Source organism: Aulonocara stuartgranti, assembly GCF_965226115.1.
Source record: "Aulonocara stuartgranti genome assembly, chromosome: 3".
Classification (NCBI taxonomy): domain Eukaryota; kingdom Metazoa; phylum Chordata; class Actinopteri; order Cichliformes; family Cichlidae; genus Aulonocara; species Aulonocara stuartgranti.
This window is the reverse complement of record NC_138941.1, coordinates 40,976,532-41,000,024: the sequence shown is the minus strand read 5'-3', so window position 1 is coordinate 41,000,024 and position 23,493 is coordinate 40,976,532. Positions and strand designations below refer to the sequence as shown.

The 23,493-nt window shown below is 40.3% G+C and overlaps 1 protein-coding gene across 8 annotated transcripts in view; it reads right to left on the bottom strand.

Moving 5' to 3' along the window:
• Nucleotides 1-23,493, bottom strand: part of poln (polymerase (DNA directed) nu) — a 77,361-nt gene that overhangs the window by 41,197 nt on the left and 12,671 nt on the right. For 7 of the 8 annotated variants that reach the window (XR_014275345.1, XR_014275346.1, XM_082526380.1 and 4 more), the window contains 12 exons: nt 20,898-21,665; nt 20,329-20,498; nt 20,121-20,233; nt 19,495-19,631; nt 18,254-18,322; nt 18,114-18,174; nt 17,785-17,849; nt 13,364-13,447; nt 13,111-13,206; nt 11,163-11,219; nt 10,677-10,733; nt 8,244-8,309 (listed from right to left, as the gene is read on the bottom strand). Coding sequence is in view for 6 of the 8 variants with exons in the window: in XM_082526380.1 (XP_082382506.1) it covers nt 8,244-8,309; nt 10,677-10,733; nt 11,163-11,219; nt 13,111-13,206; nt 13,364-13,447; nt 17,785-17,849; nt 18,114-18,174; nt 18,254-18,322; nt 19,495-19,631; nt 20,121-20,233; nt 20,329-20,498; nt 20,898-21,665 (1,743 nt within the window). In the remaining 2 variants the exon portion in view is untranslated. The remainder of the gene's footprint in view (nt 1-8,243; nt 8,310-10,676; nt 10,734-11,162; nt 11,220-13,110; nt 13,207-13,363; nt 13,448-17,784; nt 17,850-18,113; nt 18,175-18,253; nt 18,323-19,494; nt 19,632-20,120; nt 20,234-20,328; nt 20,499-20,897; nt 21,666-23,493) is intronic. The other variant, XM_082526382.1, reaches the window with a different exon arrangement.

The window sequence follows — 23,493 nt, the reverse complement described above, 5'->3', positions numbered from 1 at the left end:
AAGACTGACTAAATACAGGGAACAGAGGGAGCGAGACACACACAGATTATTTATGCTTATACCTTGGGCTTCTGCCAATCCTAGATTCTCTGATACTGGCCTAGTGAGAGCTGGTCATTCTTGCTAATAAACCGTAAGTAGGATTACAGAAGACAGAACAAGGGTGAGAGAGCGAGAGACAGGACTTACCAGACAGGACAGGCCACACAGAAACATGAGCGGGAAACAGACAAATTAACATGGAGACAAGACCGACTTCAAAGAGAGCTACTGCTGCAGGATGCTAGACACAGGAGGAGCGGGAATGAGGACAGAAAGCCTAAGGCTAGATAACAAACCTGGGAATACAAACATAGATCAAAACTGTAACAATTAAACTCAGAATATTAAATAAACCAGAATCAAGTCTACAACAGAAAACACTGGTGTATTTTCACCTAGTTCACAACCTTTATCTGAACCAAACCAAACCACGATGAAGACAAAATAAATGAGCTAAAAAAGTTCAAAATGCAGCACGCCTAACCAGAAAGTGAAAGGAGTCCCCAGGCTGACAGACTGCTGATTTATCCTGCCTCTGGTTGTTGTGTGAAGGCACTGATGGCAAAGGTTACTTAGTACATTATTCGGAGACATCAGTGGCATCAGACAGAATGGCAGTGCCTGACAGCCTGAGATGAGAGCACTGTTGGCAGTTCCCCTGATGATTGACAAGCTCCATAAAATTTGAGCACACACACGTACGTATGATGTCGATTAGAACATTTTAGGTGACTTCCTTCAGTTATCACATTCACAAGATTTTCAGAAAACTTGACCTCCGAGATCGAGGTCACTGAGACTCAAACTCGTCCAAGATTGTTGGTAGATACACCTACTATATCATGATCGTAATCCTACATCACGTTGTCCCAGTTATTGCTTTCACCGTCTGCCTGCCCGGTGCGGTGACGGAAATGCACCGTCAGTCTTTTATGGAGTCAAAGTTTGATGATTTGCTGGTACCTCTTTTTGTTGGTTAACTAAATGCACAGACAGAGACAAAGACAAAGGATGGGTTGCAATACTGCCTGCTATAATTTCAAGTTAAATAAAATAATAGAGGTGTGTAGTAGTATATGCAAAAAAAACGTATCCCTGCATGTTTGGCTTTGTGTTTCCAACCACTCTGGTGTCAGCAAAGAACATCACGCACACTTCAGTGAAGTGCTGGTTCAGCCTTGAGAGAGCTGCCTGTGCAAAACACTTAACGACTGAATGCAGAGCGGTCTTAAACAAAGGTTAAACTGCTTGACAAGCCCTGGAAGAAACTTAGTTGGCACTATGGGAACAGACACGGCTGCACAGTCTTAACACCAAATACACAACATCAATAAAGCAGCTCTTTTCTAATGAATCATCAATCTCGACTGAGATAGACTGCATCATATAATTGTACCCGAGACACTGGATTGATTAGGTTATGATGTGAGGAGGTAAATGTGCACAATCTGTTAGGGGGCGAAAAAAAAGTAATGTTAACTTTAAAATTTAAGAAACCGTTACTTTGAAGCCTCTGAGCAAACAACAGGGAAAAAAATAGAAAATGGAAGCAGAACAGAGTGTTTACATCTTTCTTTTGCCCTGGATCTGCATGAGTAAGTGAGCATGTTTGATGCATTTGTGGGTGCCACGAGTGTATAAATTTTAAAAACCCATAAAAGGCTTTGAAAAAGAAGAGGGGACACAAAAGGATAGCTGATACAGTGCAGAGTAGATTCAATCAGAACTATGGTTTCCTCTCTTAGAGCTGAAACCAGCAAGACCAAGGGTAAGGGAGGGGATGGAGGCGGTGGGATTTGTCTTCTTTGGTTTCACCATGTTAAAAATTATTAATATAAGGGGACGAGTACATGCGGGAAAGAGCGTTAGACAGAAGCAAAGCAAGAACAAGAAAGAGAAAGACGTGGATAGAAGAGCCACTTGGAGACTATAAATGACAAAGAAAACATACTTAAACAACAAGGGAGCAGGAAGAAGGGGACCAGGAGAGTCATAACAAATGAGAGAAGGAAAGACATGGCACAGACACGGGAGAAGCACTGAGGCTCAAACATATTTTCGCTTTCAGCAGATAAAAACAGACGAGCCAACTTGTCTCTCCAGCAAGACTCACTTCTCGCTGCGCTTTAAACTCAGCACCAGTTTCATAGCTGTCCTGCTTTCATTCAGGCGCCCCTTTGTTACTGCAGACAGCCTTCACTGTGATTGAACCCACAACAGATGAAAGCGAAACCCCCTCTGCAACGCTCCTCATTTGAATATGTGCGTGTATGTGTGTGCAGAGCGGAGAGTGGCAGAGCAACGTCTTTTTCTACCTTAAACACCAACTACAAGCTGAACCTTTTTCCACTAAAAGCAGTGGGATGTGACGTGTTAATGATCACTGAGCGAGTCTTCAATTAACGCCCAGCACATTCTGCTCTCCAGTATGATGAGAATAATAATGAGCTGACTTAAATTATGCCAGAATAAGTTTGACTCTGAAGTTTCTTCCTTCTTGCTCTCTGATGGAGAAAGATTCTTATTTCAAACCTAGCAGCACAATTTATCACCATGCTCTGCTACAGACTACCTGACATTTTAAGTAGGATGAAAAAGATATTTTATATCAACTCATATCTGCACCTATTTGTATGTGTAACATCAAATAGGGTTACCCAGACTATTTAGATCTGCATTGCTAGAGGAACTAGTATAAGATAGTTGATCTCAACCATCAGCGTGACGTGTACACAGGCACTGGGAGCAGGTGAGAGCAATTCTGGAGAGGTGGAGGTATACTCTGGAGAGAAGAGGAAATCAGCAAGAAATGAGACAGAATACATGTATGAATGAGAAGGAGACGATTGGAAAGGTGAAGACGCAAGGAGTAAAGGTACTGAAGATGGATGAGCTTAAATACCTGGGGTCTACCATCGAAAGAAAGAGGGACGGCTCAGGCTGAACAGTTTGGAGACAAAGAGAAGCAGGGCGGAGATGGTTTGGACATGTGCAGAGGAGGGATAGTTGATATATTGGGCAAAGGATGTTGAAGATGGAGCTTCCAGACAACAAGAAAACCACAGAGTGGATTCATGGATGTAGGAGGACATGTAGAGGGGGATGCTAGGGATGGAGTAAGATGGAGGCAGATGATATGCTGTGACGACACCTAAAGGGAGTCGCTGAAAAAATACGTGCAAAATTACCATAATATACTGATATTTCCTATTTGAACTGCGCTGTTATTGTATTACTCAAAGATTGGCGTATATCTTGCTATACGCTTCTGTGATTGGGTCAAACCATAAACAGTATAAAAGATGGCGGTAGCCATTGTTACTTCACCATGAGTTTCTGAAGCCTTGAGCTGAGTCTTTTTATCACTGTAGCTTAGGAACAGCTTTACTAATGTGTGCTCCAGTGGAAACTGTGTTTTCGCTTAAAAAAAAGTACCACTGGTATATCAAAACTGCAAACTGTGAAATTTCTGACATTTAGAATGACCCATGAAGTCATCACAAAAGCGTTTACAGAGGTCGGGGCAGAGGGCCATGTTCTCATACTCTTCTACAAGAGAGAACATTTGTTTGTAACCACAGGTATTGCCCCCTGGTACTGATCAGAGAGGAATACCAGCACTTCCATGTTGGCTGTATCCATCTTTTACACCCTTTAGTGGTCAAAGTGAATTATTTTATGATGTTGTGGATAATTTTGCACTCTAGGAGGAAGTGCCCACCGTCCACCATCCATGGCTGTTAGATGAGTATCGCTAGTGTCTGTCAGGCTTTTAGAGCCACAGTGTTGGATTCAGGATGATGGTTATAGAAAAAAAACAGGCGAGCACACTATCTTTTTTGTAACATTAATAAACATTAAAACATATACTAAAACAATTCACGCTTCAGATGTAACCTTCTAGTATTCTGAGGGAAAAGCATGGCATAACAATTCCTTGGGCATTTTTAGCATGTACTGGCTGTGGCAATAAGAGTTTGGAAGCAAACATGGCAAAAAAAAACCTAGGACAACATGAAGCAAAGGCCACTATGACCTCTATTTCTGTAGCAATAGAAATAGGAAAACAAGAGTAAATATACATGGCATGTACTTTAATCATTTGGTCATTAAACTTCCACATAACATGGGCACATCCATATTGCCTTGTATTATTTATTGTTGGGAACAAATTACTATCACAGTACAATAAAATCACTAAAGACCACACTGGCGCACAGCACAAACCACAAGCATTCACACGCTTAATAAGATGCTCAACCAAATCCCACATCTGAGTAACAGCAGGAACAGAGCAGTGATAAACCACAGCCGCCCACAGTCACATATATCATTTAGTAGCAGCACAATCAATTCCATGTGTAGCTCACATCGCTCACAATTTGCCCGGTGAGATTAGAAAAGTTCAGTGTCTTTGAGGCTTGGAGAGGATCTAACAGGAGAAGAACCAGCGGAGCCTGACAGCTGAGTATTGTTGAAATGAGCTATCGACCTCCCCATACCGAGACAGAAGTCGAAGTACTTTTTTGCAGTTGTCTGTTTTATAATATTATTTATTACAGGTATTTTTATTTATATTTATTATTTCATTGTCATAGCGTCAAGTTTATTTTCGCTCCCACAATTCGATCATATGCAGCCTTCAAATTGGCTTTTATAATGAACCACTGAAACTGATGATGTGACTTTTCAAATGCTTTTCAACAGTACATAGAAATGCTGCTAAATTAATCAAAGAAAGCCATCAGCACAGCTTCTCAGTAGAGCAGGGCGATATGACCAAAAATATTTATCACAATATACATTTGAAAATTTGCGATAACGATATAACTGACGATATAATTAACACTAGACAAAATACTTTACAACTCCACAACTTTATTAGTGCAAAAGAACCCCATCAATGTATTTTCACTTAAACAAGCAGCTGTTTTTTATGTGCATTAAAGCTACATAAAAATGTAACAGTGTAAATGCAAATTCCTTACTGGCAGTTTAACCAAAAGGCATTTCCAGTGGGAATTGGCCAACATGTCCTCAGCATAACCATGTATAATATCCACAAAACTTAAAAAGAGGTTATACACACAATACGGTAATTTTATGTTGAAGCACAGTACGTATCACTCTGCAAGGCTCCTGCCTACGATGGCCGTAACACTCCGACAATCCATCAAGTGGTGCGGGTTCGTAGCTTAGCAAAATCGTACTAAAACATTTGACAGATTTTCGAGCGCCGTGTACATACAATCGTTTCGAGGTCAGTAAACACAACCAGAATTCATACATAAAGCACACGGGATTATAAGGTAAGGGGGAACTGTCGATTTTCAGAGAAATCAAAGGGTTGATTTAAAGTGTGCCGTATTTTCCAAAAGACACGGTAATAACAACAGCCCACTAGCATGCTCTACCAAAAATAGTGCTTTGTTGTGTATCTGACGGACGAAAGCCAAACCAGCTCTGGTTCATCCGTTTCATTCAATGATCCTCGTTCGCCCTTCTCATTCTTCGTCGCCGCCATGCTTTTTCCGCCACGTGCGTATGAAAACAAAAGCACTGCGCATGCGCATTTTACCCATATTCTATCGCGATATTTCATTTTCTTATCGTTGCCCAACATTATACCGGTATTACCGTGAACGGTATGATATGGCCCAGCCCTACTTCTCAGGCTTACAGAAATAAAGCTTTACAATTACAGAAAAAGCACTGAGTGCATTTGGCTCAAACTATTAAACAGAGGGTGTTTACCTTCACTGTTAATACTGATAGTGTGTGTGTTATTTCAAAATGCCACCTTAATGTACCTGTACTTACAAATATAAAGAATCAATTCAATAAAAAAAACTGTATCAAAGAGTACTGGGCGACAACTATAATTTTCTGAGGTTTTTCTTCATTAATCTATGACCTCAGCACCATCTGTGTGCAATCTTACAAAGGACTGGGTATCCCTTTACTTTTGTACCAGTTACATTGTAATTGGATAATTGCCTAAAACGCTAGGCTTTAGTTTTTTTTAGCGAGGTTACCACAGGCTTTGAAACTGAACAAAACAGTGGTGTGAAAAGGTGTTTGCTCTCTTCCTGAATTCCTGGTGTTTTGCATATTTATCACACTTACATGTTTTAGATCATCAAAAAATGTTAATATTACACAAAGACAACTTGAAAAATAAAAAAATGCTGTTTTTAAATGGTGATTGCATTAATTAAGAGAGAAAAGTTATCCAAACCCACCTGGTACTGTGTGAAAAACTAATTTGTGCCTCTTGTTAAATCGTGAATTAACTGTGATTAACCCCTTCTTTTTTTTTTTTGGAAAGATGTGTTCACTTTCACTAAACACACTCAGGCCTGAATACTGGCAGACCTGCTGAATCGAGAAATCACTTAAAGAGAAGCTGTCTGACAAAGTGAAGCAGGCTAAAAGAGCTCAAAAAGCAACACATCACACCATGATCTAGAGAAACACTTGAGAAACAAAGTCACTGACATCTATCAGTATGGAAAGGGTTACAAAACCATTTCAAAGGCTTTGAGACTCCAGTGAACACACATGGAGAAAACTTGGAACAGTGGTGAAGTTTCCCAGGGGTGTCCGGCCTCCAGAAATAACTCTAAGAGCACATCGATGACTCATCCGGGAGGCCACAAAAGAACCCAGAACAACATTAAAAAACCAGAGGCTTCACGTGTCTCAGTAAAGGTCAGAGTTCATGATTCAGCAATAAGAAAGAGGCTGGGCAAAATGCTCTGTGGACTGACAGGACAAGTGAATTAGGCCAGGAAAACCACTGCATAATAATTTAAGTCAGTTTAAAAACATCAACAACACCAGTTTCTTTATTGAGATGTTACTGCTTACATTCGGAAAATCAACAATTTATATCTGTTTTCTACTTGATTGAGTCTACTGTCATTACACTTCACACACTCGGCATAAAGTATTTAACATTTTTTTGATTCAAACAACAAATCCAGATCCAGCACTTTTAACTTTCATTAGCTCTGACATCACCACAGAATGAATGCCAGTGCATTTTATGAAAAATCTGAATAATTAACGAACTCGCTGCAGTTTTCACACTTTGCAAAGTCATTCAGTGGACAGAATTTGCCCATTTCACGCATTGGTCCTGGCCCCTAGGCCTCATATTTGATTTACTAGTTACACAGACCACATTTCTAATATCTCTACCAAGAATATTATATTGCAAAGACAACTGAAGCCAACGACTGCCTGATAAAAAGGGGAGGTATATATAGCTTCTAACTAATTTTCATACCATAGAGGATAACAGTAAGAAAATGATAATTATCAACTCCGTCAAAAAAACGAATGTCTTCTTAGAATGAAGTCTTCCTCTTTGTGCCTCACCTGCTCTTTGCTCCAGGATGTATGAATATTTCAGCAGGACTATTTCTCTGACTCTGTAAAGCCATTCTAACTCAACATGCTCCCTATCAGCCAGGCGTCCAACACCCGCCCCTTTATTCACACTCATGTTTTAATCATTGAGCTGCTGTCTCTCAGCTACACCTCATAAAAAACTCTGCTCATAGAAACCTCCAGCTTGCTGTTACACAACAATCCCAAAACATCTGTTTCTATGAGAACTCAGCATTCACGACTGAGCATGTAATTACTATGCAGTCAGCTTCCTTAAGGAGTTTCTCTGACAAGGGAGAAAGCCAGAAAGAAATAGCCAATGAAAGCTTAGTTATAAAGAACACAAAAAGGAGAAGATTGTTAGGATCTTAGAAATCCACGAGCAGAAGATTTGTGTGTGTGTACAAATCTTTCGTGAGATTTTTCAAATATTATTTCTGTTTAAATACTTTAAGCAAAAAGCTCTGAAAAAGGCTTTCCTCACTCCATAAAAATGTAAAAATATTTTGCGCTGTAAGTCATTAAAATGCCAAATTTTAATTTCTCATAGATATAATCCAGCGTTTCTGTTTCTATTAATGCACATTGATGTGGCCTTTTAGGTATTCTATGCATGTGCCTTGAACTCTTAGAAAGAAACTTTCCCAATTCAGTGCGCTGAATTTTCCCAATTCAGAACCATGGATAGCTCCTCCAAGGATGCTTAATCCTGTTGCAGTGTTTTAACAGTCCAAGATGTATCAACTAATTCCAGTGCAATGAAGGCTGGGAGAGATGGGTAGGAATGCAAGGCAAGTTTGACTTACTGGGTGTTTTGCAGAGATTCTCCCAGTCACAACACTGGTCTGGTGCCACGTAGAGGAAATGTAGCTCTGACATGAAGAGACAAAGGGAGTCAAATATGAATTAAAAACAGGGAGAACCTGTAAATTTAACACATTATCACATGAACATTGCAGTCAGCTATGTTATCACTAATGTTTCCATATAGCCAAAAACAGCCTGAAAACAACAGCTGCGGTCTTGATTGCCCTGATCACTCTGATCCCGTGTTTGGACCCACACGCCTTCAACAGTGTCATGCCCAATCTGAACAAGCTGCTTGCAGAGTAGGGTGCCAGTTATGTTGCTGCAATAAGCAGGACAAAACATCAACAGCACCAACAAAAACAACACTATAGTGCTCAAGACTGCAGTGTAGTTATGTAACCCAAACATCTGCACACTGTCAAACCTATTAACCTAATAAATTAGACGACAAGATAATTACAGCATATAGTAGCTAAGGTCCCACGCAGCAGACCTTTGCTACTATTTCATGGTCTGTCTGTCTGTATGGCTTCTGTAGTATTCTTAGTTTTCCCCCATTCACTTTTAGTGATCTCCACTGCTTGTGCCTCATTGTTTGTCTGTCAGAATTTATTCACATTCACTCTCAAGGTTAGTTCCTCATGTGGCTTTTTTACTTCCCTCATTTCTTTACTCCTTATATCTACGTCTAATCCAACTCTGGCATCTGACTCTTTCAACTGTGGCTCCATTCTGACTCTTGCCTTCTTTTCGGATGTGGTGTTTTCTGGTTTTCCTAAATCTTTCTTTTTTATTGTAAGTGCGAATAAAACGTCATTCGATGTTGTGGTGTCAGCCACAGGGTCCACGTAGTTGTGACATTTTACACTTTACAAAAATCTATTTTATAAAACCACAAATACTCAAGTTATGACTGAGTAGAAATTTGTATACATTTGTTGTTGCCAGCTTTTTTCCAAAATGCCGCCAAATGAATCACGATGATCCGAAGCCAAAAAGCTTTGGAGAACACCAGGCAGACTCATTTGCACGGTTGAGTAAGCACAGATTGACAAACACAAGCTGCTGCTCCCATGCACGAGGCTTGAAAGAGGCCCATGTGGAGGGACAGTCAGGCACAGAGATACATCTCTCTTCTGCCAAATGAATACAGCAGTGGCAATAAAACAGACCAACAGCTTCGAGAGTCCAACTCAGACAACATGTTTCACTATTTCACTAATAAGTCAGCACAGCAGAGCTCATCCACACTTGTGATGACTCTGTTTCAGGAGCTGTGAAACCACATCTTGTCACAGCCTCAGAGATGGTGACATTCACACCGGCAGCTGAATTTAAAAGGTGAAGAGGAAAAACACGGGTTTGTCCAGCAGCATAAATTACTGTTCTAGTGCACTGACGCAGCAGCAAACTGTAAGCAAATGAAAACAAAAGCTGTGGGAGCTGCAGGAGTCCTTCTAGCCTGCAGCAACTTCTAAACCTTTGGTTTCACTCTCGAGTTTTTGTTGTTTCAGTCTCACAAAAAAGTCTAAAAAAATCCACATCAAGAAAAAAGAGTGCCAGTGGACTGAGTACATTTACCTTTTATACATTTTGTAGAAAGTTTGTATTGCAAAAAGATGCATGTTCAATCATCCATCTAAGGAAATTCCAAAAAGTAACTTGGATGAGTCATGAAATGCTTCTCCCACTAAAAACGCTTTGACCCGTTGAAAACAAGCAACTTTTTTGGGATGTACTGCCAAAAATATTTGCTCGTCTGCCTTCATACACATATAAAATTGAGTCACTTCCCATTCCTAACCCATAAGGTTTTGCCTGTTGCAGATATAGCAGCTTCAACTCTTCTGGGAAGGCTTTCCACAAGGTTTAGGAGTGCTTACGGGAATTTTTGACTGTTCTTGCAGGAAGACATTGGTGAAATAAGGCCTGGATGCAGCTGCTCGGCCATGGAAATCCGTTCCATGAAGCTCTCTGTGCACTGTTTTTGAGCTAATCTGAAGGCCATATGAAGCTTAGAGGTCTGTAAGACTCTGCAGAACGTTGGTCACGTCTGAGCAAAATGTGCCTCAGCACAGGGCTGATCCCTGGCCCTGTGATTTTATGTGGCCTAATGCTTTGTGACGGAGTTGCTGTCATTCCCAATGACTTCCACTTTGTTATAATACCACTAACAGCTGACTGTAGAATATTTAGTAGCTAGGAAATTTCAGGCCTGGAGTTGCACAGGTGGCATCATATCACTTAGGAATTCACTGAGCTCCTAGGAACAAACATTGTTTCACAAATGTTTGCAGAAGCAGTCTGCACGCCTGGGTGCTTGACTGTATACACCTGTGGCCACGGACGTGATTGGAACACCTGAATTCAATGATTTGGATGTGACTGAATACTTTTAGCAAAATAGTGTATAAACAGAGTTGACTCACCTTGCTCATCATGCACGACAAAATCCCATCAATAAAAGTAGATTTGATTTTGCGAACCTGTGAACAACAATGCAATTATTTGTTACAATAAAACACTTTATCTCTATACCTTATGTAACCCCCAAAAGGTAAAGCTAAACAATGATCATCTTAAAAAGAACAGATTTAATAACTTGGGAAGAAAACATCATAGTATAAAAGACAGATAAGGTCAAAACAACACACCCATTGGTTAGAGAAGTCCCACTTGTCTCATCTGGTAGTGGAACTGTATAATCATTATATAATGATCATATAATGATTTGTGATTTTGGCCAATGAACATAACCTGGATAATCCTTTCTGACTGACAAAAATTAAACTGATTTCTACAGAGCTCAACAGTGACCGCCTAGTTTTTTAGGGGCTCCTGCTCAAGAAGTGAATTTCCCATTCATTCATTTTTCATAATAATGATGATTCATAATAATAATGAACATGCCAGACCTGCCTGTAGTCCAGGATTATTTTTGGCAGAGGGTGCAGGTCCTGAAGCTGCAACAACTGCAACAAAAAGAAAGGAGACAAAGACTGAAAAGCTGCATTTTTGTGCCTTTCGTGTCAGGTACAAAAGAAAATCGATTGAAAGTCTTTATATTTTGCTTCTAGGACATGCACATGAACAAAATTTTCTGTAAAGCGGTTTTAATTAACAGGAATGCAGTACAGTGTATAAGTAGTCATATTATTTTGTGCTAAGTTTTGTTAGGGTTGGGGCAGGTTCCTCTGTGCTTTGTTATTTCAGATGCAGACTTCAGCTGGTCTGTGCTGCCCTACACGAGCTTGCTTCCACACCTCTTGTAAATCCCTTTATTGTGGCTGTGTTTTTTAAGGACAGGGTCTGGCTGTTGTTATGTGCCAGTTCATTATGTCCACAATTGTGGTATCTTGGCTCACTCAGTCTAGTGTTTGTTTCTCTGTTCCTGCCTCTAACCCTGTGTCTTTGTTTTTCTCCCAGTTTCCCTGCCTGAAGCATGTTGCCTGTTTTTGGAAAGTCAGCCAGTGTTCCCTTGACCGAAGCTTCTGTCACCCACACACCCAAATACTGCCAGTGGATTTCTCAGTCTTATCTGTGACTAGCCTGTCTCCCCACTCTCCACTGATACCCAGCTGCTCACCCCGGGCCTCCGACCTGCTCCCGAGCTCAGCCTCTCTGCACTCTCCAGTAATGCCTCAGCCTTTTCAAACCTTTTCAGTTGCTGCAACTCTCTAAATCAGTAGTCCATTCTTCCACAGTCTATCGCTGCTTTTATCACACTTGTAAATAAATCTTTACAAGACAGCTGTCTGTTCTCTGGGTATGAAAAGTGTAAAATCATGACATTGCTTAAATTTAGATTTTTCTTCAAAAAGATGATTGTATGTGAACAAAAAGGAACAATTTTATTTTGATGCAAACATGAATACAATAGCAGGAATGCAGTGTTATATTTACATCAAAGTGCAATATAAATGTTTTTTCACTAAAATTAACAAATAATTGTGATTAACAAATAATAATAATTACTATAAAATTGTCCACATTGATCTTTATTGGTGGTAATTTCAGATGTTTTTCTCTATTCACTGCTATGAATATGTTTGGGCACGCACTGTATTATAGTACAGTTTTCTTGGTGGGTATTCAAGAGTTAGGTCCTTTGATTTAAGAGCGCAATTTCTTGTTTTCATGATTTGATATACAAATTTTAGAGTTAAGTGGTTTTGCCACATACCAAGTTGGTCAGACCTGAGTGCTTGTCAATCTTCTGCTCCTTAACAGTCTACATTCAATCCATTAGACTTTCTCTCCTGGGAGGGTTACATCATTTTCACCATTAAGTTAGCACACTACCACCAGGAGGCCAGATTAGGGCTACTATATATAACTAAGGAGCTTTTAATGACATAATGTATATATCACCTTCTTTTTAATTCTAAAGTCATACAAGAAGGAGGTACACGTATTAAAGCCCTAAAAGCTGGGAACAGATGAATTTTATAAGAGGGCTGTTACATATAAAACTATTTAAAAGATAGCAAAAGCTCAAATAGGCAGAAAATGTGGGTAAAATGAACCAAACACTGACATGCAACAAAAGTCGGGCTAATAATCAGGAGGCTCGCTGCTTACGATGCTTTAGCCGATGAAACTATTCCGCGATTCGGTCGTCAGCTGTGATTGACTGCTAGTACAAAGGTGGACATAAAATCTGTCCAAGCAGCAGCTCATGTATATTTGTACAGAGATAGAGACGTGACTAAGAACAGTGACTGTGCACTGAAGTTTGAGGGGAAACATCTAAACATGAAAAAAATAAATCTTTGTCTCTAATCTAAAGACATTTTTGGATTCACAGAGAACTGAGGGTCAAACTGAAATATCTGTCTGTGTCTATACACGTGTGTGTCATACTGCAGCTTCGGATGTTGACTGCTGCTGTTTGCCGATGGTCTTGGGAAGCTTCTTGTTTTCGCAGCGCTCATGAAGACGCAGCTTCTCAAACAGAATCTACAAACATTGTAAATCCACAACATCCACAAAACATGAAGCAGACGCAAAGCGTAGAAGAATACAAACGTTTGCATATGCACGGTATACACACACACAGACACAGAAAAGCCATATACTGCACACAGTATCCAGATGTACACATGAAGGTACGTACTGTTCGTAGCTGAGTGTTGCTGGTCAACAGAAATATTTGTCCAGCTGCTCGGTGTGCTTCCTGCTCCAGTTGCTTCAGTTTAGTCTGACAGAGTTGGAAAGACAGACAAAATCACAGCAGAACGTGGCAGCACGGATCAGGTCAGCAAAGTTCACAGACCTCTAGAACAACATACTTTGGATAGACAAAAACAAAGCGGAGATGTTTGAACACCACGCTTGGTGAAAACCAACTGTCATGCACGGTGGTGGAGGGGCAGTCACTGAGTTCACCATGAACTCCTCTGTATACCAAATATTCTAGAGTCAAACGTGAGGCTATATGTGTGACAGATAACAGGAGAATGATCTCAAGCACAGCAGCAAAACTACAACAGAATGGCTGAAAAAGAAAAGAATCAAAGTGCTGTGATGGCCCCGTGCTGACATAATGAGTGGTTACTTCAAGTTATTGCTGCTAAAGATGGTTTTACAAATGACTAAATCTTAGAGGGTTACTTAGTTTCTTTTTGACATGACTGTATATGTGAAACAGGAAGTCATTTATTACACTCTGTATCTTACTAGGTGACCTTCTTCCTACACCTTTCCGTCCCATGGGAAACACATGTGATGCCTAAAACCTGCAGGACCCTGGCCCTTGAGGCCTGGATTTCCCCACCCCTGTTTTAGAAAAAACCCTTGCCGCAGGAAAGCCAGGGCAACATAAGAAACATAGAAAGAGGAAATGATGGAAAACAAATGGCACAAAAAAGAGAGGAGGGGGAAAAACAGAAACTACGCTACAGAAATGGGGCAAACAAGTGACTTGGCATAGAAAAAATGGAGAGACAGAAGAGAGGACTGAAAGATAGAAGCACTATTAAATAACTTGAAGATGCAAAGAGGATGAATCCCGAGAAGAACGCGATTGTGATAAAAAAATAAACGTGAAAGTTTTAAATGAGGACATAAAGGCGTGAAATTCATTCTTATACAATATTTAAGCTAAATGTGAAGATTTTGAGCTGTTTTTTTAATGAAGGGGACGACACCCTCATCACAGCTCACTGCAAGTCTGAACAAAGCACTTGACAGACAAACCAGGGAATGAGGTTAGAGAAACGGAGACGAGAGGAAACGAGGCGGAGTGTATCGGGGTAAATGTGTTGATGAAATGAGAGACAACAGTCTGAAAGAGCAGCAGAGTGACGGATTTGGGAATATGGGACAAAAAAATGGGTAATTGGAAGAGTTGAAAGAAAGTTGAACTGGGAAGTAAACACTGGTGTGGGTACATGGGGGAAAATGTGAGAAGTAACACTGGTTATTCATGAACTGGTGAGAACATGTTTAACACAAAATTGCATTTGGAACAAGAAGGAGAGTTCAGAGACATGACTTGACAAAAAGGTAGGGGGAAGTGGAACAACTGTGGCACAAAATCAAGGACAGCAGTGTGGCGAGAGACTAACACGAAGGGACAGAAAGAAAATGAAAGGAGAAAAATTGGGGTGAGCTGTCAGACATGTACCTAAAGTCCAAAATATGCACTTTTCTCTTGCCCAGAGCAGGCACCAGACTGCCTCATCAATATTGGATGGGAGCCCCTTAGTACTTTGCTTGACACACAAAGGCACACATACAGAAGGCACAGGGCTCTGTAGGGCAATATTTTATTGCACTTCACACCATGTGGATCAAGACGTGGACTTTTTTGATGGAAATGAAGAAATAGATGGCATCTAAATCAAGGTGGAAGAAAGCTTAAGGGACTTTTTAAACATATGTAGAGTGGAGAAGAACAATAATCAGCGCACAGATTAATTTTGATTTTGGTTTTTTGGGAGATTTTTTTTTAAAGAAATGCTACAATTGTGTTAAAAAAGAAATTTTTTTGTTGTTTTATATAAAAAGAATTGTTAAAAAGAAAATATTGGGAAAATGGATATTAAACCTAACTGTGAAATGGCATACTTTCGTTTTATATCAATCTGGAGACAAATCAGTCCCTTTGCTGAGAGGAATGTGCCGTCAGACGAGGCCCTTCTGAAAATAAAGGACAATGTCAGGCACAAAAGAACTGCTGACCTTCACACAGTCCTGTGAAAAACTAAATGAATGCCATGATTCAGTAGTTTGTAGAACCACCTTTAACAGCAATAACTTACAGTAATCACTTTCTGTATTGCTTCATCAGTTTTGTCACATCATCGTGGAGGAATTTTGTCCCACTCTTCTTTACAGTGTTGCTTCAGTTCATTGAGGTTTGCAGACATTTGTTCATGCATAGCTGTCTTAAGGTCAGATTTACAAACACGCTGCAACGGCAAAAACTGGATCTTGGTACTGTCAGTATTTGTAAGGAGAGCATCCTGATAATACTCCGGCCTTGGATTGAAGTTTTATTACACTTAAATTTAAATGGTTACAACTTCAGGACCGTGGACAGTGTGTACAGTTTTTTCACTGCGATCTCTTGAGCTGTTCTCAAACACAATTTGAGACAAAAGAGCAGGTGAGTATGTTTTGAAAGATGAAGCCTGATAGACAGGAGGGATTTTCTGGTTGGTCTTTCAACAGGTGAACTTGACAGCTCAGATAAAAACAACATCCAGCACAACAGAGTCTGGACACACATGACAGCGCACGCAGACATTTCACAAAAAGGCACACAAATGTATTTACACACAACTCTGCCACAGCCTCAAAAACTTGAGTGCCTCAGCGCGTGTGTGTGCGTGTCTCTGCAGAGGCGTTCTTCCTGCAGCACAGCCTCTTAAAGGAAAGAGACAGACTATCCGTCCTATTTATAGTAACACAGAGAGCTATCAAGACTGCCTCCACAACAACAACCCTGCTGCTGTTTGCAAGACTTGTGAGTTGAAACTAAACTGACTATGTTGTGTATTCTTTGTGCGTGTGTTTGTCCATGCCATCTGCATCTACATCTTTGTGCATCCGTGACAGTTCTCAAATTTCATCTCCAGAACTGTTTTTTACTCTTTGTGTAAACAGGACAGGCCCCCAGAGGACATCCACCCCACACTTCATGAAATCTGCTCAGAAGAAGGAAACGAGATACCATTTTTCTGTTTGTCTTATGTTTTTTGTTTGTTTTTTCTTTTTTTCCCCTGAGGTCTGTCCTGTTTCTCATATCCTGCTACTGTCATCGCTGCTGATACAGCATCTATCAACAGCTCTATGCTTTAGCAGCCAGACTAAAATACAATCAACTCAGAGTGACTCAGGACAAATCCAAGCTGACCCAGTCAACCAGACACTAAGCTTGGCCTGTATTAAAATACTGTGTGAAAGTCTTGAACTTATTTATTTATATTTTGTTAGGAAAATAGGAAAAAGTTGCAGAGATTTATTTAATGTTCACACTGATGTCTGTAGACGCTCACTTTTGTACCTCACTCCTGACTTCTTTCATAAATATGGAGGATAAAATGAACCAAAAAATGACAATTTAGATTACCATTGATTTTCAGCTCTTGTGTAATTTGACATACCTCAGCCTTTTCTTATGAGTTCCCTTCCAGTAGATGGATCAACTGAAGGACCCGAGGTTCCTATGTCAGGTTTTTGTTGGATTTTTCCTATTTCTTAACAACATAACTTTCACATACTGTTCGTCTGAAGTAGATAGCATTTTAGGCCTGACACGTCTTTTGAGGCGCTGCACACCATGCTGAGATATTCCAAATTTTCAGCTAATAGCTCTTTGAAGATCAGCAAAATGCCTAAAGAAAACATTTAAAACTGGGTCTTTGCTAAATTATCTTTTCTGTATGGGCACAACACTAGTTCATCCCTTGAGTTAGGTGTCCTTTTGTGCTTGAACGATTTAACAGGTTAAAGAAAACAAAACTGACTGAAAATGAGTAAAAAAGCTACTTTAAAAAAATTGAAAGACCTTCAGAAAGCCTGCAGTATTATTGCTCAACAGCACTTTAAAAATGAGCGGACAGGCTGGCTCCTTGGAAGCAAAACATAAAGATATAAGGGGTGACTTTCAAGCCTTTCATACAGTATCGTATTTGGTATGATCACTCAACAGCCTTTAAACATAAGAAAGAAACCAGAATATCTACAGTATATATCATGAATGTTAACTAATGCATTGGCCCAATGGGTTTTGTTGGATGTCCAGTTTTGCATTAGTCTGTAACTTATTTCACAAACTCACAGAAATAATGGTTGAATTGTTTAAAACACAGCATGCAAACACACTTTTTACAAATATTTGCACTGATCTTGATTCATCAGTGTATTCTGGTTGGGGATTAACATTTACTGCAAAGGCCAATAACTCCTGGCAGTAGTTATTTTTCTTCTAGAAATCTTTTTCTTATTTATTAATAACTCTGACTGTGAAAGTTTAAGATCTACCAGTCAAACCATTCAGTTTACCACAGAGTTTTTTTGCCATCTTACCCCCAGCAAGTCTGAAGTTCTCTTTAGTGCCTCCTTATCAACATGGATGCGGTGGCTCTCCATGGCTGAAACAAGAAAAAGAATTTATTGATTCATTAACAGCAAATCTTTCAACAGCTGACAGATTTTTATTGTGGATATAGAAAACTGGAAGAGCCCAATAAAAAAATTAATTGTCATCCAGTATTACATGCTTTTACTCTGTTTATTCAGGGATATTTTTCACAATAAATCTCACAGGGTGTGGGGTGAAGAATCTGTGAGAAGATTTCGTTGTATTTTAAAACAATTCTGAGTGTCTGGAGGGAAAAAAGTAAAGCAGTGCTCACCTGCCAGAACAGGGATCATGTTCAGCTCCATATCTGAGTAGAGCTGCCACAGCCCTTGGCTCTGGACACACAAATTATCAGTTAGGTAATCTGTTGGTGTGTGTGTGTGTGTGCATGTTTGTATGTGAGCATTTACCTACATGTAGCTCAGAGCATAGCTTCATATTAAGCCTGTAGAGCCAACAGAGACCTGAGATAATCTGAGAAACCTGAGAGAGACACAAACAAAGAGAGAAAAAAGAAAAGGGAGGAGGAACATGATTCAGGTTTGTTGTGTAGAAGTACTTTGTGAGTCATGGTTTCTTCTATAGTTAAAATTAGTATCTTTTCAGTTAAAAAAACAACACCAAAAACATGAAAACATCAACTGTCTGCTGAAATCCTTTGGTGTCAAAGTATAACTAGCATCACCTTCTTTTCTATTCGACATTTAACAAAACAGACCTTTTAATTTTCACGTGAAAATGAAATGGGCAAAAATATCGAGACCTGACATTTCGTGGCACAAACGTCTTGAGGCAATCACTGCAATCGCACACTTTTGTGGCTCTTAATCAGCCTTCCACAATCCATAGCCAGAAGTCTGGTCCAGCGTCCTTGATGCAGTTTTGTTCAGTTTGATAGGAACAGGATTATAATTGTTTGCAGGTGCCCTCGTCGTACTCATTCTTAATGTCCCTTTTCAACATGATTTGTCTGCTTGCGAGATGGAGTTACAAAAAACTGACAGACACGTGGACGTCCGCACAGAGTCCTGAATTGACCTATTCTATGTTACACACACACAGGTGCTGTACTACAGTCAGATTCTTCTCTTCAGATTGATCAGCACACACAGCGAGCAGCCTCAGAACAAACTGATGTTACAGTTTAAGATGTACGTGGTGGGTTATTATACTGTAAAAGGAGCCAGGATTGCAATAGCATCACTGTATAACACCTTTAATGAGTTAATGCACCCCATCCAGTAAAACAGCCCCATAATATAACTCAGCCCCCTTCATATCTTCTTCACTGAGCAGAGAGCTTACCAGAAAACTGCTTTTGTTGAATATGTCCAAAGGAGTTTCTCTCAGGCTCATTTTAGCTTGTTCATGTTTCTCATTTCATGTTTCATAAAAGTTGTACACAGATCTGTTTTAAAGTCCTTGTTTTTATTTTCTACTATTCAAACTTTCTTCATAAATATAGGGCGTGTGGATTTTCTTCAGTCCAGATCCAAGCAGGTTTGCAGCACTCCAGGGGACCTTAAATTTTTCAATAATTAGATGCTGTAGTCCCAAAAACGCTGCTTACAAGACTTCCAGCTCTAAGAATTTGTCCTATAGAAACATTACTTAGCAGTCAAGTGTAACAAATGCCAATTTAGACTTAAGCTTACTTTCTGGGCACCCAGGGCGGGTAATGTGTGGGGTCTTTTGCAGTATTTATGGAGAAGCTCCTGATAGCAGGAGGACGGGTCTGTGGGATCCAGCAGCCACCCTGACACCTGTGGGTCCTGGATATGACAGCCTGCCACTGCATAGGGAGAAAAGCTCATCATGATAATGAGCAGCATTTGGTTTCCTCCACACTGATCAGGGACTGGCATATGAATACTGTATAAAGTCACACCAATAAAATATGGGATGTGTTCACATTGTATATGACCAAATGTTTGCTGTAGGAGTCGTGTGCAAGCATCTAAGTGTCCAGTGTATGTTTTTCATGACTCCTGCTCTTTAATGGAAACATTTTCCAACAGCGCCACGCTGCCTTGCTTCCATAATGTGTTTTTACTATGTTTGTTGAATAAAGCTCTAATTTTCTACCAGCTGTTTGTGGCTTGGATGGTTTACTGACACTAGACTACGTGGAATAAAGAAACAGATAGGGGCATTACTTAAGTCTTTGATAAATGTGGATGTTGACAATGAATTTGCAAAGCAGTGTTGTGCATAAACAGCTAGAAGCAGGTGTACATGCGTGAAGGTCTTTAGGTAAACTGTTTTTATTTTTGTGTCATGCCTTGTTTCCAGCTGAGGTCTCGTCTGTAAAACTGCAGAACTGTACGTAGCAAATCCTTGGATTTATAGCACACCACCAGTTGACATCTCGATAGCACCTGTAGCAGCATATCTCTGTGGGACACACACACCTTTAAGTACTCCTGCTTTAGTATCAAACACTTGCGAATGTGGATCTCGATTAGACACACATATATAGAAGCACAGACCTAGTAAAGAGCTGCTGGCTCTGATGGACTTGTTGTTGGGCCCATGCAGGTGTGTGTTCTAGTTTTAAGTAGACCAGAGTGTCGTTTGGGCCGAGCGCACCCTCCGGCGTGCTGCAGTCCAGTTCGTTCTTCATTAGTATGAGGAGGCCACACGCTGGTGGAGTGAGCTTCTATATCAGGGAACAAAAAGCAGAATTACAAGAGCACAGGGGCTGCAAGTTAATGATGAAGCAAACAACAAGAGTATACAGTTTACACAGTGATGAAAGGCACAGGGCAAGCTTCAGCCAGTTTTCTGAGCCGCTAAAGATGTAAACGTTAGCTGACTGATGCAGTTTTGGTTTTCTTAATTAATGCAACCTTCAGCAATCTGAGGTTTGGTGCATGAGAATGCAGAAGTGAGCTTGAAGACTTTAGCCAATCAGCATTAAGGACCTGATCTATAAGATAATAAAAGTTACCCGCAATGAAATAATGTGTCTCAAGTTCACAAATCCTAATTTATCTTAACGTATTTATGTTATTTCATACTAATGACTGCGTAGATCATAAACATTTTGCGTCCTTACCTGTTCTGCGTCTAACTGAGTGCTTCCATCTTGGTACACCATTGTTAGCACCAACACCTTAGCCTGCCCAGCGATCTCAAGCATCTGCACCTTCTCATCTGGTTTAAGTTTTCCAGAGTACTTTACTCTAGGGTCACATGTCAAGCTTGCAGCCAGACAGCCAGCTTTGGATTGGGTCGGCGGCTCACTGTTCCTAACTAGTTTTTGGAAACCTTTGGGCCCACTTGTGGTGGGGTTGGTTTCACATGCAGCTTGCTTGGGTTTGCATGGTTTGGAAAGTGGGGGGTGAATGGAAGCCTTCCCTGGTAATTCCCTTGATAGTTTTTCCATTTTATTCTGCCTGTTTTGCTGAGTTGGGTTTGAGGCATCTAGATGTGTACACGCCCCAGACGCTGCTCTTGTTTCATGTGAAGGATTTGCTTTCCCCTGTGGTTCTCTGGCACTCTTTGACTCCCTAACTCTTCCTTCCCTTGGTTTCTCTTGTGAGGATCGAGGAGGCTCCCATTTTGGAGGGCGTCTGCTTAGGCTGATTTTGGCAGGAGGGTCAGTGTTTTCGTGCTGACATGCTTCACGTTTCCTCTTTAGGGGGAAGGAAAGTTTCATGCAAGGATGACTTGGAGAATTTTTTAGTTTTCGATTTTCTTTCTTCGGTGCTACAACAGCTGAAGTCAATTCCTGCACTGAGAAGAGGATTTGTCCAGGCGCAACAGTGATTGTTGGGGCCAGTACCAAGCTCGAGCTACTCCCTCTGGTGCTTCCATTAGTGGTCTAAGCAATAAAAAAGGTGAATAATGTGCAGAGAGCGACAAAGGACACAGAAAAAAAGAAGCAGGCACTTGAAATAGACTCCCGCTGTCCCTGCAGGTTTTGTTACACAGAACATCAATACTTCACTACTTAGAGGACTGAAGTGAATGAAATAAAAACTTCTAGTTGGACATGATTTGTTTTAGCACTTAGAATAGAAACGTAATTTAATTATTCCCATTCGCGCTTTGACGTAGCAGGATCACACAGTTTGTGAGAGAGAGCATAAAAAAGAAGGCCTGAAAAGTAAACGGATAAGAGGAGAGAAGCCAAAGAAAGAAGGATGTGAAAGTCAGCCCTGAGCACTGTGTCCCAGACAGAAACACAGCCGTGATACTGTCTGACAAACCTGCCTGAAGCTGGGACAGGGTCAAAAAAGCAGACACACACACAGACACACAATAATAGCAGCTCTACTTTGCTTCTTTGGCTGAATGACGATGATTGTTTGACTATAAATAGTTACATTAAAAAGGGTTTAATGTACCAGAGCTGAATTGCATGCAGCATACATATAATAAATATACAGTATTTATCGTCTATATTTAAATAGTGCCGTGCAAAACTTGTGTCACTCTTCATTTCTTTATATTTTCCTTCCAAGGAGCCAGACTTTCTTGTAACTTTTTAAAGAGGTCTTGAGCAATAGTTCTCCAGGCTTTCTGAAGGTCTCCCAAAGTTTTTCTTTGGCTGCTTTTTCACATATTTTCAGCCTAGTCCTTGTAACTGACCAAGTTTCTTTATTTGTGTATTAAGCCAAGTATCATTAATTTAAGCATAAAGAGTCAGCTTTGTCTACACATGATGGACAAATTAGAATGAAACTGCATCTTTAGGCTCTTTTTGATATTTGCAGCCTGTCACAAAGAGGTATTTGTTCAATTTTTTCACTGGAACTGATGAAAAATGCTTTTAAAAATAGTATTTTTTTCACCAACAAGATAATAAAAAGCTGGGAAACTTGGCATATACTGACATGCAAAGACCTGCCACAGAAGCTGAGAGATCCTTCAGCTGATCCATCTACTGGTCACTGAAGCCGCATCAGAAATGGCCTCAGTGGAAGAGCAACTGCCAAAAAGCTGTTCTTAAAGAACAAAAACAGGGAGAAGAGTTTGTGGTCTGTCAAAGTATACAAGAACTGGACTGAAAATAGTGAAAATCTAAGGTCTTATGGAGTGACAAACCCAACTTTGACATTTACGGAACACGCTCAGTCATTGGCTTCCCCAGAGCCTGGACCTCAACGTTACTGAAGCAGTGTGGGATCATCTTGAGAACATCCAACATCCAGAACATCCAAAGATGCTGAGGTTTGAATGTCCTTCAAGAAGCCTCGAGAACTATTCCTGAAAACTACATCTATAAAGTTCAATGCAAAAAAATACAATGTGAATACGCTGAACTCAATATATCAGTACAAATGATCATAACATCAAAACTGTTATGATCCCCAAGTCCCATCTACCACAAGTACAATCTCCCCTCCCTGTAACTTTAATGGCATCTTTAAAAAATGTATATTATTCATATCTTTAACTCCTTTCTTTTTATCCAAAAGCACCAGGTGTGCAAATGTTCTTTGAAGTCTTGACAAGCGATAGAGAGATGGGTATTTCTGAGGATTTTCAGAGATGATATGTGACTGTATTTATGTGCATAATTCTGCAGGTTGTTGGCTGTCGACCCGGGAGGTAGGAATTCCTGTGATTCAGCTCCCTGAGGAGAGACTTCATTCATTTCCCTGTAAACACAACCCGTTTTCCTGCTGACAAAGTCATGAACCCCC